At 44.0% G+C, this 17995-nt stretch overlaps 1 protein-coding gene across 4 annotated transcripts in view; it reads right to left on the reverse strand.

Annotated features, from left to right (window-relative positions):
- Positions 1 to 17995, reverse strand: part of MAP7D2 (MAP7 domain containing 2) — an 86214-nt gene that overhangs the window by 39626 nt on the left and 28593 nt on the right. For all 4 annotated transcript variants that reach the window (XM_075263605.1, XM_075263603.1, XM_075263604.1 and 1 more), the window contains exons 2-3: positions 14184 to 14261; positions 12786 to 12949 (exon numbers count right to left, since the gene is read on the reverse strand). In XM_075263605.1, coding sequence (XP_075119706.1) covers positions 12786 to 12949; positions 14184 to 14261 — 242 coding nt within the window. The remainder of the gene's footprint in view (positions 1 to 12785; positions 12950 to 14183; positions 14262 to 17995) is intronic.

Here is a 17995-nt window from a genome sequence, read left to right on the forward strand (position 1 = left end):
TCAAGTCTCTGCCTGCTATAGTGATAGCTCCTGCCTAAGCTGCTAGCAAACAAAGTAAGAAACACACAGCTCCCTTCCTTTATTTCCTATTCTCATTAATGTCATTGGGGTTATTAGTTTAGTGTTAGTAACTCCATGTACCTCACATTAATAGGGATAAACCTCATCATGTCCCTCATATTAACCCCTGTGTACCTCACAGTAATAGGAATAAACCCCATCATGTCCCTCATATTAACCCCTGTGTGCCCCATATAAAGGTTACTAATATGTGAGACATATGGAGGTACTAATAAAAGACCTCAGTAATGAAGATACTTAATTATTACCTCCAAGTCTCTCACATATCAGTAACTAGAGATGAGCGAGTACTGTTGGGATCAGCCGATCTGAACAGCACGCTCCATAGAAATGAATGGATGCATCTGGTACTTCCGCTTGGACGTAGCCAGCGCGCTTAACCCCCCGCGTGCCGGCTACGTCCATTCATTTCTATGCGAGCGTGCTGTTCGGATCGGCTGATCCCAACAGTACTCGCTCATCTCTATCAGTAACTCTTACACTGGGGTTAATGTGAGGGACATGATGGGGTTAATTGCTATTAATAAGAGGCGCATGGAGTTACTAAACTGTCATGCACAGGGCCAGACTTTATGTTGCTTACTCAAGAGTATCCTGTGCCCAAAACTTACATGTATTGGCGGAAAATAACAAATCATACAATGTCGTATATCGAAGTATATTAACCTGAAATACCTCTGTCCCAAAGTCACTATGTACAGTTTATACCAACACCGTATAGCGGCTGAAATACAAATTACATTCAACACAAAAGTCTCATGTGCTCTCAGAATTACAGCAACAACAAGATACACAGTTACATTTTATATCCCATACCTTATACACAGTACGAAAACCTTACCCGCGCCTGTATATACCCACTTCTACAATCACCGCAGACGAAGTCGCGGGTACCAGCTAGTGTGTGTGTGTGTATATATATATATATATATATATATACACACACATACACACACACACACACACACACACACACACACACACCTCCCAACAGTCCCGATTTCCGCGGGACATTCATGATTCCGGTGACGTGTCCCGGGGCCCCGGTTGGTGGGAGATATGTCCCGATTTCAACTGAGATCTGCGTCCGGAGGACACAGATCTGAGTTGAATACATACGCAGCTAAAAGCAAGGAGGTGTCACAGTTCAGCTCCTTGCTTTGCCGCCTCCACCGGGCTACTGGCTGTGTAGACGCGATGTGATGACGTCACATCGCGTCTACAACTGTGCACGAGAGAGAGAGAAGAGAGAGGCGCGGAGAGAGTGGTGGGGGAGCGAGGAGAAGGTAAGTGTAATGTGTGTACACATTGAGGTGGAACATGAAACTGGGGGCAGAGATGGGGAGACATGAATCTGGGGGCAGAGATGGAGGGGACATGAATCTGGGGGCAGAGATGGGGAGACATGAATCTGGGGGCAGAGATGGGGAGACATGAATCTGGGGGCAGAGATGGGGAGACATGAATCTGGGGGCAGAGATGGGGAGACATGAATCTGGGGGCAGAGATGGGGAGACATGAATCTGGGGGCAGAGATGGGGAGACATGAATCTGGGGGCAGAGATGGGGAGACATGAATCTGGGGGCAGAGATGGGGAGACATGAATCTGGGGGCAGAGATGGGGAGACATGAATCTGGGGGCAGAGATGGGGAGACATGAATCTGGGGGCAGAGATGGGGAGACATGAATCTGGGGGCAGAGATGGAGGCGACATGAATCTGGGGGCAGAGATGGAGGCGACATGAATCTGGGGGCAGAGATGGAGGCGACATGAATCTGGGGGCAGAGATGGAGGCGACATGAATCTGGGGGCAGAGATGGAGGCGACATGAATCTGGGGGCAGAGATGGAGGCGACATGAATCTGGGGGCAGAGATGGAGGCGACATGAATCTGGGGGCAGAGATGGAGGCGACATGAATCTGGGGGCAGAGATGGAGGCGACATGAATCTGGGGGCAGAGATGGAGGCGACATGAATCTGGGGGCAGAGATGGAGGCGACATGAATCTGGGGGCAGAGATGGAGGCGACATGAATCTGGGGGCAGAGATGGAGGCGACATGAATCTGGGGGCAGAGATGGAGGCGACATGAATCTGGGGGCAGAGATGGAGGCGACATGAATCTGGGGGCAGAGATGGAGGCGACATGAATCTGGGGGCAGAGATGGAGGCGACATGAATCTGGGGGCAGAGATGGAGGCGACATGAATCTGGGGGCAGAGATGGAGGCGACATGAATCTGGGGGCAGAGATGGAGGCGACATGAATCTGGGGGCAGAGATGGAGGCGACATGAATCTGGGGGCAGAGATGGAGGCGACATGAATCTGGGGGCAGAGATGGAGGCGACATGAATCTGGGGGCAGAGATGGAGGCGACATGAATCTGGGGGCAGAGATGGAGGCGACATGAATCTGGGGGCAGAGATGGAGGCGACATGAATCTGGGGGCAGAGATGGAGGCGACATGAATCTGGGGGCAGAGATGGAGGCGACATGAATCTGGGGGCAGAGATGGAGGCGACATGAATCTGGGGGCAGAGATGGAGGCGACATGAATCTGGGGGCAGAGATGGGGGGGACATGAATCTGGGGGCAGAGATGGGGGGGGACATGAATCTGGGGCAGAGATGGGGGGGCATGAAACTGGGAGAAGATTAAAGGTGTATATGAAACTGGGGGAGAGATAGAGGGGGGGACATATAATTTACGGGTGACTGTAGGAGGATTATACTGTGTGGGAGCACGTGAAAAATGAATGAGAATGGGCGGAGTCAACATAAAAGTGGGCGGAGCTAAATACCTCTCAACTTTTCAAAAGTTGTCCAAGTTGTCCAAATACCACCTGTACCCCTTCATTCACAAGTGCTTGCAGCATCAGGCACCAAATACAGGGGCTGTGGAGTCAGTAGGCCAAACCGCCCAACACCAAATTATTTTTCCTCAGTCCGACTCCAACTCCTGCTCTGACTCCTTCAGAAATATCTGACAGCCATGGTCAGTCAGAAGCAGTAAATATATAAACTATGAACCTAATATTAATTGTATTGCATCATTAACAAACATTATATTTTGGAGAAAAAGTTGGGAACTTGGCCAATATTGGTCCTGACTAACTCTACATCCCTGAGTATATGTGTCAGGCTGCACACCGCCAAGCCTTGTTATTTGCATGAACATGGTCAGCAGCTTCCCTGGTACACTACTTATTAGGCAGATCTCTCCTCTACCCCTTAGGGTCAGTGTACCAACCCTACAACACGTGCCAATATTGGAACCCTGTGCCGCACTGCCTTGGAGCTGCGCTACCCTAGTTGCTGTCTTTAGTGTCACTGACAACAGCTAAAGCCCAGAACATGGCAGAGGGGCAACTAAAAGAGCAGTAAGAGTGCAAGACAACAAGTCTATGAAAAGTGACATCACAGGTCCACAGGTAAATTCAGGAAACACAAGGAGGGAACAGACAAAGTTGGGAACCACAGTACAATTTAAAGGACCAATGCCCCACAGATTAGAGTCCTCACTTACTGTATAGGCTAGGTGCTTACAGGATATTATAGATGACAAGGTGCAATTGTCAACTTTTAACCTGTATGCAAATGAACTTTTCAGTGCACCCGGGGAGGGGCTGTCTCCCAGTTTTTGCCTGTGCTTGCCATCCTCTAAACATAAATATGGAGGGGTCTTGATGTGCAGTAGACCCAGCCATACCCCAGGCGCGCCCAGAATTAAGACGTATAGTCACTATGATGCTGACAGCTCCTACAACAACATATAGAAGAGGTTTCGGTGGTGAGAAGCTTCCTTTAAAAGGGCCACAAAGTCATTGGCCATACAAGACTTAGAGGGTTGGTCCTAGTGTGAAACAAAATCTCTGTACTATGGCGTCCTTGACTATACCTTTTTCCTCCCATCACATTCAGTATCCATAACATCCTAATTTTCATGGCATTTCTTGCCTTGTTTGCCCTTATATGTTAAATACAATACAACCAATAATGGGACTCTAGGCATACAATGGGTTAAGCCAATACTCTGAATATCTCCTACTGGTGGGATCAGGGTTTTCAAGGGTAACGGAGCACAACCGGTGCAGACATCCATATTCACAGAGGAGGACATTCTGTTTTTTTTTTTTTTTTTTGGGGGGGGGGGGTTATTTTGCCATCAAAGTGTGAATAGAGAAAAAACACAAGGCCGGGCATTCAGAATGCTAAATGAACAGCAACAAAGCCAGGAAATTCACTACGTAACCTAAATACCAACTGCAGCTGGGATACGGATGACAACAGGCACGATCAACTTCTAGCAAGCTATAGGAATGTCGCTTATTGGCAGAAACCTGCATTTAACTGGTGAGCAGAATTTGACAGAATACTCATGGAGGCAAAGCAAGGCTCTGAGCACAGGGTGGGGGTCAGGGGTGAAATTTACTAAGCAAAACGCACCACAAGTCTGTACTCCACTGATTCTAGTGCACTGAGTTTTTCTCTAACATTGAGTGCGAAGGACAGTGGCAGCTCTAGTCATCATCCAATGTACCAATATACACAGTCCAGTCATATTAATGTCACCACAGGCTACTTTTGACGTCAACGTTAGATAACCAATCACAGAAGGCGCGTGTCATCAGCCATCTGGGTGCACTCATCATTGTGGAAGGCACGATGGATCAACACAAGTATGCATCTATCCTTGCAGACCATGTTCACCCCTACATGCGAATTGTTTTTCCTCAGGGTGATGGCATCTACCAGCAGGACAACGTGACGTGTCATAAAGCTCGCAGTGTACGTGCGCAGTTCGAGGAGCACCAAGATGAGTTTACCGCACTCCCTTGGCCAGAAAATTCCCCAGACTTGAACCCAATCGAGAATCTGTGGGACCACCTCGATCGGTTTGTTGCTCAACCACGTAACCTAGGACAGCTGGACACGGCACTGTAGTCGGCATGGCTCAACATCCCAGTGACATCATCACAACATCTCCTCTCTTCCTGCACGTCTCACAGCGGTCCGCTCTGCCAAAGGTGGTCATTCTGGTGGTGACAGGTAGTCACATTAATGTGACTGGACTGTGTATAAGGTGGGTAGTCCAAGGCGGTCTGCTCCAGCTCAGGACCACCCATATACACTAGGTTTTCTAATACATAAAACGTGCCCATACAGCTACTTTTCACCATGTATATTGCCGCCAAATGTACACCTCAAACGGAGTCCAAGCAAGACTAAATGAATAAATGGACAGGTGATATTACTGAAATGTGGGCACTGTCCCCATGAATACAATGCACTCAAACTACGTATTCAGCGCTCCTTGTATCCAAATGATGCAACATTTATTTTGTGTTGCTTCAGCTACTAGTACTATGGACTTGTAGCTGCACATGCCGCCCTGCATAGGGGAGTCTATTAAGCTGGGAGAGTCAGATTAAAGATTTCTCCACCAACAACAAGTTCAGCTCTTTGCATCATTTAATAGGCTCTCCTCCATGGATTCCAGCATGTTTGGTAATTTTTCTCTAGCCCCCCTCCCCCCATACACACTATTCCTGAACCATTGGTGCTAATAGTTTTGGTGCCTGATATGCTATTTGAATTCTGTATGGTCAGGAAGGCGGTGTCAGGCAGGAGCAGGCGATAGGTGTGATTCTGAGCACTGACACAGTCCAAGTCTGAGCTCAGAATCACGCCCCCTTGTCTGCTCCTGACAATACATAGCCTAAGTAGTATATAAGGCACCAAAACTAACAGCACTGATAGCTCAGGAACAACGGGGGCTAGAGAAAAAAATTCCAACTATGCTAGAATCAGTGGAAGGGAATCATGAAATGATGCAAGGAGCTGGACTTTTAGGAGGTGGTGTGAGAGAGTGAAGGGTATAGTCTGGGAAGACAGGTATGTCCCAGTCAGGCAGCTAAAGGGTGTGTAGTGAGACCCACACCAGGGGGGTCAGCTGACTAATCAGGCCCTAATAACAGTCTGAGTGTGAAGACTAGCAGTGTGGCACCATACTGACACAGTTGAACTGTCCAGACCGGACCTCCAAAGTAGGTACTGTGCAACCCATTGTTGCTGCCAAGGTGGGAGACTGGTAGCCAGTCTCCTGTTAAGTCAAGGAAAAGTTTCCTTACGTTTAAGGGGTTGTCCCATCACAAGGATCCTATCTATACTGCTTGTTAATGTGGATGTAAGACTTTTCCTAAATACACTGCTTCAGCAAAACTGCTTTGTTTGTCCACTATCTTACTTTATTCAATTCATTGTGGCCACAGCCCTGACTTATCTGCTCAAAAGTCAAGTGATGTATCTGCTGCTCTCAGGGGGGAGGGAGGAGGAGCTAAGTGCACGGGAGCGAGCCTGTGTATCTAGCTATTCCTGTGTCTGCACCACGTGACCTAGGTCCTGCACTCAGATAGGGGAGAGGAGCTGATTTCATGTCTGAACTCGTCTTCTGTTCTCCCAGTTATCAGGCTAGCTAATTCAATTGTGTTCATTATGGCAGAGACAGGCAGTCTCTGTATGTAACACAGAATGGAGTTGCTCCTGCCTGTACTTCATAGTCCAATATTGTGCATATAGTGTTTAAGGACCTTTGATGACATCACAGGCCCTTTAGCCGCCCCATAGGATCACGCTATGCGGTGGGCAGAGCTACACGGTAATTTGGGGTGGAGCTAAACATCAGGTTGCATGTGAAACCCTGCCCACCAAATGATGCAAGAAACCAGGAAGAAAGAAGATTTTACAGCAGTGAAGACTGGCGAGTATGCGACGTGGGAACACCCCTTTAAGTTAGTTTTCTCAGCCGAGAAGGATTTTGTTTTGTTTATCCTGTGGCTTTGAAAAAGCAGTGTATGCGTTACATGTGAATAAAGCCTGAACTTGTGTACAATCCAGTGTCTGTGTCCCTGTTTCCTGCACTGCTACAAGCATCTACCTGAGAGATTCCCCACAGTGGTAAAAGATCCTCTTTAAAATAAAAAGAACTACATTTAAAGAAAAAAATAAAAATTCTGAATATAATGAAGATCCGCTGTCTGTCAATTCATATTTTTTGTAGAAGTGCGACAATACATCATCCTCAGAACAGTTTCCACAAACCTCCAGACTGCAGAAATAACACCGCTAAAGGTCATTACGACATTAAACTGCTTGAAATGCAGAGGACGGACCAACAGATCAATATCTCATTTACATGTGTATCCTGAATAACAATGTAGATGTGACACAGAAATATTACATTATAGAAAATCCATCACATATCAATAAGCTCAAACAACGCTCTGTGTTCAAGGAGTTGGAGGATATTTCTGCAAACTATATCTATATTGAGATAGATAGATAGATAGATAGATAGATAGATAGATAGATAGATAGATAGATAGAGCATGGGGGGTGAATCACATATACCCAACATAGACTTTGTTACAAAAATCCTCTGTTCTTTTTTTGGAGAATCTGTCGTGCACCAGTAATGTAAGAACTTGCACCTCACTTTATCCTGCAGATATTGGGTCTACTGTGGCCGTACGAGACGTTCTCTCTGACCGTCAAGCCATATAGTATTTCTCTGCATTGGAAATTGGGACTCTCAAGTCATCCAGGTTTTCATTGAGAGTCCTGACCCCCAAGTCACTAAAACAGTAAATTGTCAGGTCAGAAGGAACGTCACAGAGAAGAAGTGGACCCAAAATCTGTGGACATTTTTCTACACAGTGCACCACTGAACTATATATAGGGGCCAAAACAAAACTGGAAGAGTTTCTCTACAATACAAGTTTTTCTTTAGTTCAGAATAGTGCAAGATCTTAGACATTTTAGTATTCTTACATCTTATAGAGTCAGGAGAGCGAGACAAATGGACAAAAACTGATCAGTTCCACAACGGAACCAAACAAAGCCCAAGGGACCCCATAGACTGTAAAGGGGGTCTATTGGGTTTCCATTGTTTTGTTTTTTTATTAAACTGAAATTTCTGGATGAAAAAGTGCTTTTTTTGTCGTGATTTATGACAGATTTGCGCCAGCTGGAAACCAGAAGCAGATGTGAGCTTAAAGGGGTATTCCCACTAAAGAGATAGATAAGATAATCCTTTGAAATAACCATATTTAGATCTGTAGATAAAAGATATTTTTGTAAATATAAATAATTAAAAATTTAAGGATTGTCACCTTTATTAGAGAAAAATCTATATATCCACCGGTCGATGGATATGACCATGAATAAGGTTTTTTCTATGGTCGGTCATAATGTCAGGCAGGACTGTGGGCCAGGTTGTCAGGCAGGGACACTACATGCATAAGATGATAAACCACAGTAAGGAAGAATTAGAATTTTCTACACAGTGGGGGGGACTTGTCAACATTATCGCCACAACTGATCCAGAAAGTCACAAAACACAGTGGAAACCATCCAAAAAGACCGGTTAAAAAGTTGTATTCACGGTACAACAGTAATGCTCCAGCCACAAGGTGATCCCCAGGAAGTTTGGAGTAACGTTCTATTAAAATTGAGTTAAAATGAAATACTTTGGACAGGCAACAGGAACTCGGCAATATTACTCTACATAAAGGGGTTATCTAGGGACTTTTTTAAGCTCACCTCCTCTAGAGTTCCCTGGATTTCTGGGTAGTTTTCAATTTGGGGGGGGGGGGGGGGGAGAAGGTCATATGGTTGGAACCAGCGCCGGACACCTGAGTTGCTCAGTCTCATCCATGTTCACAGGTATTACTTTTATTAAAAGGGACTAGTAGACTAGATCTGTGTAACAGTAAAGCCGACCCCCCCAGAGTACAGCGAAAGAGGGTCAGTAACTGGAACCCAACATATCAACCAGCCCTACATAGAGATTTGGGTCACCTCAATCAGCGTTCGGTTACTGATCTATTTGGATCTATGTAGGAGCTGACGCTTACTTCTCTGGAGCAATGGCAATGCCCTTATTGCTCCAAAGAGCCAATTTGCAAATTGACAAAAACAGCGATCGCTCAGCGAAGGAGGCAACAACTCACAAGAGGAACACAGTATTTCAGTGAGGTGACCCAAACTTATTTACCAGACTGGGTTGATATTTAAGGTCCTTAGGGGGAGAAGGGGGAATTAGAAAATGATATAATATATAGCTCAGATGAGTGCCAGGCACTAATTTTAATAGTGACGACCCCCATACTACAGTCATATAGCACAATCTATAACATAGGGGTGCTGTCATACTGTGCTCCGTTTACCTCTGTTTGCCTGGATATACCTGTACTTTTCCATTACAAGCGATGTAACTCGCGATTAGAGGTAAAGTGAAAGCACTAGTACCTAGGGGTAGCCACATCTGGGCACACAACGTGTCACCAACTGAAAGGAAAAACCCTTAAGCTGGTTATATGTTGTTCTGAACATCAGAATATGGTGACCCCAAGCAAATCGTTCATATTTGCAAATATAAAATGTGGTGTTGCCATAAAGTAAAAGATGCCACATAATTTTTAATGGCGAGTGAATACCATAAAAAGAAAAAAAAAAAAAAATAAATAAAAATAATGGCAGAATATTTTTTCCACCTGTAGCCTCCAAAAACATTATAAAAAGTAGATCAAAAACACTATATGCCTACCTCCCAGCTTTCAAAGAACAGAAAGAGGGACAATGCGCATAGTGCATAGCATTTAGCTCCACCTACTTTTACGTTGACTCCACCCATTCCCATTCACTTTTCATGTGCCCCTACACAGTATAATCCTCCTACAGTCACCTGTAAATTATATGCCCCCCTCCATATCTCCCCCAGTTTCAGATACCTCCTTCATCTGCCCGTTTCATGTCCCCCTCCATCTGCCCCAGTTTCATGTCCCCCCTCCATCTGTCTCCAGTTTCATGTGCCCGTACCATCTCTGCCCAGTTTTATATCCCCCCTCCATCTCTGTCCCCAGTTTCATGTGCCCGTTCCATCTTTGCCCTTAGTTTCATGTCCCCCTCCATCTCTGCCCCAGTTTCATGTCATTTTCCCCCCATCTTCATCTGCCCCTAGTTTCATGGGCCCCCTTCATTATGTTCCCCCTCACTGATTAACACAAAAAAACACTGATACTTAACTTTCCCCCGCAGATCTCTCCGTAGTCTCACTCAGAGTTGTAGAAGCAATGTGAGTGATGTCATCACATTGCGCCTAGACATCCAGGAGCCAGATCACAGCGGTAAAGCAGGAGCTGAGCTGTGACAGCTCCTGGTTTCACTCGCCTATGTATTCAACTCATCTGCGTCCGAAGGACAGGACCCCGAATCCAGGAATGTCCCGCAGAATCCGAGACTGTTGGGAGGTATGCTACATGTATCCCTAAATGGTGCCAGCTAAAAGTACAACTCGAGAGAAAAATAAAGATTTGCATTTTGGAAAAACAGAATGGATAATATGGAATAAAATAAATAAATAACCAATAGTCATGCCTAAGCCATACTGAGTCCTTATAAAAGGAATAAGAACGTTTAATGACTTGATACAATTGCAGATCAAAGGCAAAATACACATGACAGTAATAAGTAGAACATTATAGAAGTAATTGCAGATTTCGTGTATGTTGTGACAACAAATTATTCACAAGCGATTACACTTTATGGAGCTCTAGGTATCTACCAGATATAACAAGCACAATGTGTCACTGCCATAGCCGAGCCAAAGGATGAAACAGGAAAGAGTTTCCAGAATCTGTGTACCACGCTGCAGAATATGCTGGAGCTATAAATAAGATTTCTAAACATACATATCATTCACTTGAGCCTGTAACTACCAGCAAACAACAACAACGACGTCCTAGACAGCATTTAGTAGTAAATCTATCATGGAACTCAAGTTCACAACTGGTTATTCCAGTGTTTGTATATCTGATATACAAGATTTATCCTCAAATTAACTTTTAAAAACACTCAGTTTTTGTCCTCGGACAATGAATTAGAAAAAAAAATTTTTTTCTATCAGCTCCCTGTGAAATAAAGGCTCTTAAAATTTTTTTTTTTCTGAGGATGACTACAATCACAATGAAATTGCTAATTTTGAATGATAAAAATCACTTTTTAGAGAACCATCATTTGCTTTTGCATCGCCATCATCCAAAAGCCATAACTATTTTAAAACAGTTTGAGATTTTTTTTTTCTGTCCCAGCAAGGCTGGTCTTACACGACCGTAATGTAAGTCTGCAATTGAGGGTTTTCAATTGCGGACCATTTGCGGACACATTATATTCAACGTGGCCTCTTACACCACCGGTTATTTTATCCGTGGTGTGGCCGGGCCGCAACCATGGTACGCAATTTATAGGACATGTCTGTAATGGCTGTGAATTGCGGCACTGCACTGCGAGTGCGGCAGGACACTGACATCTGCGGAGCCTATGTTACCGATTAGCAACTAGTGTTGCTGACAGCAACTTGCGAACCGTACATTCAATACGGTCGTGTAAGACCAGCCTAAAGAACTAGACTATGCAATCTTTTGGTTGCTGACACAATACTGCAGTGGGTTAATGGCTGCCAGTATAAACAATAAAGTCAGATTCCCCCCTGTGCTGTAATAAGACTTACATTACATGGACACTTGTCATGCTGTAGAAAAACAGCGGGACGCAGGAACAAGTTATATGCAACATAATTACAAGGAAAGTGTCGGACTATACCAATATAGCCAGGTGTATGTTCAGATTAGGTAGAGCTTCTCATCTTATTCTAGGTTTATTTTGTTAATATTGATTAGCTGTCACTTCAGTTACACATCTATATAAAGATATACATATAGATAACTAGCTTTTACCCGCGACTTAGTCTGCGGTGATTTGAGAATTGGGCGGACACAGACGTGTGAAACTGTAAAAGTGCTTTAAAAAGTTTGGTGGGCTAGCAAATGTGATGTGATGTGTTATATTGTGTATGTAGTGATACAGACAATGTGATGTGATGTATATATTATTTTATTTTAAGCCTCACCACGTAGTAAAAATAAGAACTGGAACATCCCTTTAAGTCATCTGTAGGTACTAGAGACAATCTATTGTGCATAAATATGAGCGGAGAGAACAGCATGTTCTGTAAAGCAAGTCATGTTACCAAAGAGTATGGCGAGAGAAGGGGTTAATGTTCTGTATCATGAACATCTTTAGGCTGAGGCAACATGTTATGAGACGCAGCTTTTTTTGTTGCAGATTTTGCAGCAGTTATTTTGAGCCAAAGCCAAGAATGAATTAAGCAGAAGGTAGAAGTATAAGAACTTCCCATAGATTTTCCATTCCTTTAGTAGCCTTTCATAGGTTTGGCTCAGAGAAAAAAAAAAAAAAAAAAAGCAGCAAAATCTTCAACAAAAGATGCTACGTTTTCGCAACGTGGAGCCTCAGTCTTAGGGTGCATTCGGAATGAGCAGAGCTAGCCGTACATGCGAGCACTTTCCATTCACTTCAATGGGAGTGCTCGTAGTGAAAAAAGCAGCCCATTCATTTCAATGGGGAGCACTCGTATGCCGGCTTCCATTGAAATGAATGGGATCTGCTTTATACGCGCTGATTCTGAACGTGTTTTAACGTTCAGAATCAGGCAGAGTATCAGTAGTGTGAATGAGCCCTTAATCTGACTCTGGCCTGCTATCTAGAAATCTGAAAATTAATGTTCTAAAAGCCCTGAATAAATAGCCAGTGTTCTGTAATGTAAAGCAGAGAAGGTCTCTTACTTCTTCCTCTCGGATTTTCAGCTTCCTCTTCTCCTCTACCGCCGCCCGCTTTTGCTCCTCTCGTACACGCTGCTCCTCCAGCTTCTTCCACCGCTCTTCCACTTGTTTCTCATACTGTACTTTTGCTCTTCTTTCCTTTTCCAAAATTTGTTGTTCTCTGGCAGCTACAGAGCGAAATGTAGAATATGAATAAAGCCATGGGTTACATTATATGGGGCATTTTTTCATTTTTTAAGACGTGTGCGGCTTCATTAGCGTGCCTTTGCTTTCGTGCTCATGGAATGACATGGTATCCTGTGTGGTACTATGAACTAATATACACATTTGTACTAGTGACCTATTGTATATAGAATGTACTGCTGAAACCTGTCTCCAAATATAACAAATGTCAATTATTGTAATAGCGGATATAGACTTGTAGTCTGAGCACAACATACAAGTCTTAAGGGTATGTGAGAAACCTTATTATGGGCTAGTTCACACGTAAAAACCGCCTGGGTTATTTTGGTCCGGAAAAAACATGCTTCCTAATTAGGAAGCGGTTTTTTGACCTTGAGGTGTTTTTGGAGCGTTTTTTGGAGGCTTTCCCCTCCCCTAAAAGTGAATGGACCGTAAAAAAAAAAAAAAAAAAACGCAATGAGTTTTTCGCCTCCCATTCACTTCTTTTGCTTTCCTCAGGCGGAATCCACCTGAAAAAAGGTCATGTTGCTGCTTTTTTTCTGCTAGCAGCATAAAACTGCTAGCAGAAAAGCAAAAGCTAGCGGTCTCCCCCATTGCATGGAGGTGGATTTTGAGGTGAAATCCCCTGTAAAAATCCGCCTCATTGCCCCCCGTGTGAACTAGCCCTAAGGCCCTGTGAACTTTATGTTCAAAGCACAGAGGGAAGAACCGCAACGCATTCACGCTTCAGTTGTTCCTGCAGCGCTTTAGTGCGGCGGTTCCGGCCCATGGGGCCTTAGCCTAAATGGGTTGTTCAGGGTTTAGGTTCAGAATGAAGCAATGTTCGGGCAGCACAGATTCCCTTCCATGCAAGTCAATGGAGTTTTGGGGATAGCTGAACGCTGTACATTGGTCACCTCCAGCACCCCCACTGAAATGAACAGAGAGGTGAGCATGCTGCCCAACCACTGCTTCATTCAGAGCTTGGGCAAAAGTCCCCCATTCCCCTGATCATTGGGGGTCGAAGCAGTCATCAATCTGCTTGACAACTTACTGTAAAAGTAAAACCCCTTTAACATTAAAACTGACTACCCAGGGCTGTGTTCGCACTTTGCAGGCACCACTGAACACCATGAACAGATGTTCTCTCATTTGCACCCTCTGCAGTAATTTTTAGTGTATTGGATTTACGGCTTTGCTAAATGAATGACGGAAACGTGAAGTGACAAAGAAACTTACCAAGACATTTTTCCCTTTCTTCTCGTCTTTCTTTGGCTAGCCTCTGGCGTTCATCAGTCTTGAAAAGACTATCCATGCCTTAAAGAGAAAAATATAGAAAATCTGAGTTTATCACAGTCATCCTTTATGTCAGTATTCATTTTATTCTCTTTAGAAAGTAACACAATTTTATTTTATTTATTACAGTTCCAAGCTCAGTTCACCCTACAGCGAGTGTCCCACAAAATCCACAGGTCAGTTCGCATCTTTGAAAAAATTGCCTCATTTTACTGCCATGTTTAAATCTTAAAAGGGATTGTCCAGGAGAGGGCAGTAGGACAGCAGCAGATAGAAGCAACCTGGTAAATATTGGGGGATCGGTGAGACAAGGACTGATTTTTATATCTTTAAGGCCTCCTGCACACGACCTTCCTTTTGATCCACAACTGGGTCAGTGAAAGTCACATGGATACCAATTCACGTGTCCACTATGCAGTTTGTACATACCCGTACATTGCAAACGCTCATGTGCACAAGGCCCTATTCTTTATTTTTGTTTTTAACAGTTTCCAAAACTTTTTTCCTGCTGGACAATCCCTTTAAGCACAAAAAGCATTGCACTGCACACGTGGTAGACAAGCAGAAACGGTCAGAGTTGTGAAATAAGCTACATTCCTATGTACAATAGGTAGAAAGGAACAGAAGCACAAAAAGCGAAAGTGCAGCATGTCAGCAGACCACATTCCTGTCCACCTAGTAGTTACAAAGGTGAAGATCGCGGTGCACATGTACAGTATTTATTCTCAGAAAAGTCATTAAAAATTAAATAGTTTGCTCCATCCAGACGCTGTAAGATCACAAGGACTGGTCCTCCCCCTGTGCTAAGTCTTTTAACCCCCTATTGACTGGGGTACTTTTGGTATATTGTTTATGGATTGATTTCTAATCCTCTTCAACGCAGTAGACAAAACACATTCAGGCTAAAGCCCCACATTGCGGAAACGCAGCTTTTTTTGTTGCAGATTTTGTTGTGGTTTTTTGAGCCAAAGCCAGGAGTGGAATGAGCAAAAGATGGAAATATAAGAGCTTCATATATATTTATCTTCCTATTTGTAGCCATTCTTGGCTTTGGTTAAAAAAAAAAAAAAACACGCAATAAAAAAAAGCTGCGTTTCTGCAACGTGGGGCCTTAGCCTCACTTTTGCCCTATATCAAGTGTAGTCGAGTGTAATTGAGACGGATGCAGATCATTTTTTCCGTTTCTGTAGATCAGTGCTTATAATTTTAGCATATATATATATATATATATATATATATATATATATATATATATATATATATATATACACACACACACACACACACACACATATATACACGTGTATGTAATATTATTATTTTGGTTCCAATTAAACCCATATTTCGTTCACACAGAATGACTCCCTAAATCCGCCATGTTATTTAGCTCTAGTACCCCCATGTTCCAATGATACCAAGGCCATTACTTTTGGCTACTGATACTATCACATGGGTAGTCCTCCACTTACCACGTATACTGGGAACTCAAATGCACAATATCTTTGAAATGGGGAACAGCGATCTTTCCCCAAACCAATGAACTTTTTCCATCCTTCACTAGGCACCACTCCACTGATTCTGGCCAATCTGGAATTTCTTCTCTAGCTCTCACCATTCCTGAGCAATCTGTGCAGTTTTGGTCTGTGATATGCTAATTAGACTGTGCCACACCCTCTTGTCTGCTCCAGCTTGACACCACCCACTTGACATTAGAGAGTTTAGTTAGATTTGGGGCCTGATATGGTAACAGCACAGATTGCTTGGGAATGGCGGGCGGTAAGACAAAAGATTGTAACTGAGCTGTAGGAGAGTCTAATAAAGGATAATAAGAGCTTGAGTTGGTGCAGGTGGCAAAGGGTCCTCTTTAAATGCGCTGTCTAAGATTAGAAAAGAAAATCCCACAAAATTGTTGTTGAACAATCAGGTAATGTGGAAATCTTGATAGCCTGGCAATCCAGGAAATCCAATTGATCTGACAAGCGGCTACAAATTCAAGTGAATTATGAGCGCTGGATTATGATAAGTCTTTATTTCCTACATAAGGCGACATTCACAACACGTTCCTAGCATCTGTTTAGTGAATCTGTTTAATGAATGTTAAAAAACGTGATGTGAGCGGCCCCTTGGCGAACACGATGCAGATTGCTGATGTGTATAAGAAACCGCTGACAGATCACCATGCAAGTCCTGCGAATGCTAATATATAGGCAGGCTGCTGTATTTACTAGCACGCTTATTACTTAGCTCCCTTGATGTTACATCACTAGAAGGAATCAATGGGTTTAATGATTAAATTGCAGCCACGCTCATGGTCTGCGGTCTTTATTACCCAATGCAGTTGACAAAATCTATCTAGATATTGCCGCCCCTCTCTGGACTACCACTCTCTTTGGGCCTTAGGTTCTGGCCCTCTGTTGTTCTGTGTTTTATGTTATTCTGCATTCTTGATCCACTTTTGAAAATCTTAATAAAATTTGATATAACATGGATATTGCTCACATTTGTTGTGGCGCCCCCTAGTGGGTTTTTTTTGTTTTTTTTACCCTATCAGAATGTCTTTGGAGTGTGGGAGGAAACCCATGCAAACACGGGGAGAACATACAAACTCCTTGCAGATGTCGTCCTTGGCAGGATTTGAACCCATATGGAAGGTTTTTGAGGGAGCCTCTGCTACGTTTCAGGAGAGTTGGCAAGTATGATCCAAAGTTAGGACCTAAACGAAATTGGGCATTTTACCTCAACCATGATTAATATTTAGGTCATGCCCCTTTATAAAGTATGTTTTGGATTAACCTTGCGACATTCATCTCCTTTGGGCCTCAATGCTCCCCGATATCAGTCAGAAGGCCTAAAGAGGACCTTTGCTCATCACTCATCGGCCTTCCATTTTCCCCCAAAAAAAATGAAAAAAAGGGAAATAAGGACCAGGCAGGTGAATTTACATGACTGAATTTTCTATGATCAGGGAACATAAGCCGCTAGAGGACACTGTAATCTCCCCCATTGACAACACACGTGTATGTATGGGGTATTCCCAATGAACAAATCTTTTCCACTTCCCCATCATTTTTGACATCAGATTAGAGTATGGCCAGCTTTAAAGAGGACCTTTCCCCTCCTGGGGCACATGCGGTGTAATATACCGCCAGAAAGCTGACAGTGCGCTGAATTTAGCGCACTATTGGCTTTCCCGTTCTGTACCCCCGGTGAAGAGCTATCGGTGCAAGTACCGATAGTTCTTTACCGTCAGAAGGGTGTTACTGACAGGCAATCAGAAACGCCCCTCCTCACAGCAGAGTCTATAGTGCTGTACTGTGAGAGCGGTGAGGAACATCTCCCTCCCCTCCTGATAGTACTTGTCCATAGACGAGCATTGGGGGAGAGGGGCCTTCCTCACCGCTCAGCGTCATCGCTGGGCAGTAAACAACGCCCCCTCTCAATACAGCGCTATAGACATTGCTGTGAGGAGGGGCATTCCTGATTGACTGTCAAAAACGCCCTTCTGACAGTGAAGAGCTACGGTACCGGCACAGATAGCTCTTCACCGGGGGCACAGAACGAGAAAGCGAATAGTGCGCTGAATTCAGCACAATGTCAGCTTTCTAGCGGTGTACAGTATTACGCCGCATGTGCCCCAGGAGGTGAAACGTCCTCTTTAAGCAGCAAATCGACAGGGGTGTTATTTGAGGCCCAACACCAATTGTGCACAAGATGGCTCCTCACTGTAATTTACACGTATTCGTTCAGGATGGATT

This window comes from Leptodactylus fuscus, chromosome 2 (assembly GCF_031893055.1).
Source record: "Leptodactylus fuscus isolate aLepFus1 chromosome 2, aLepFus1.hap2, whole genome shotgun sequence".
NCBI classification, from domain to species: domain Eukaryota; kingdom Metazoa; phylum Chordata; class Amphibia; order Anura; family Leptodactylidae; genus Leptodactylus; species Leptodactylus fuscus.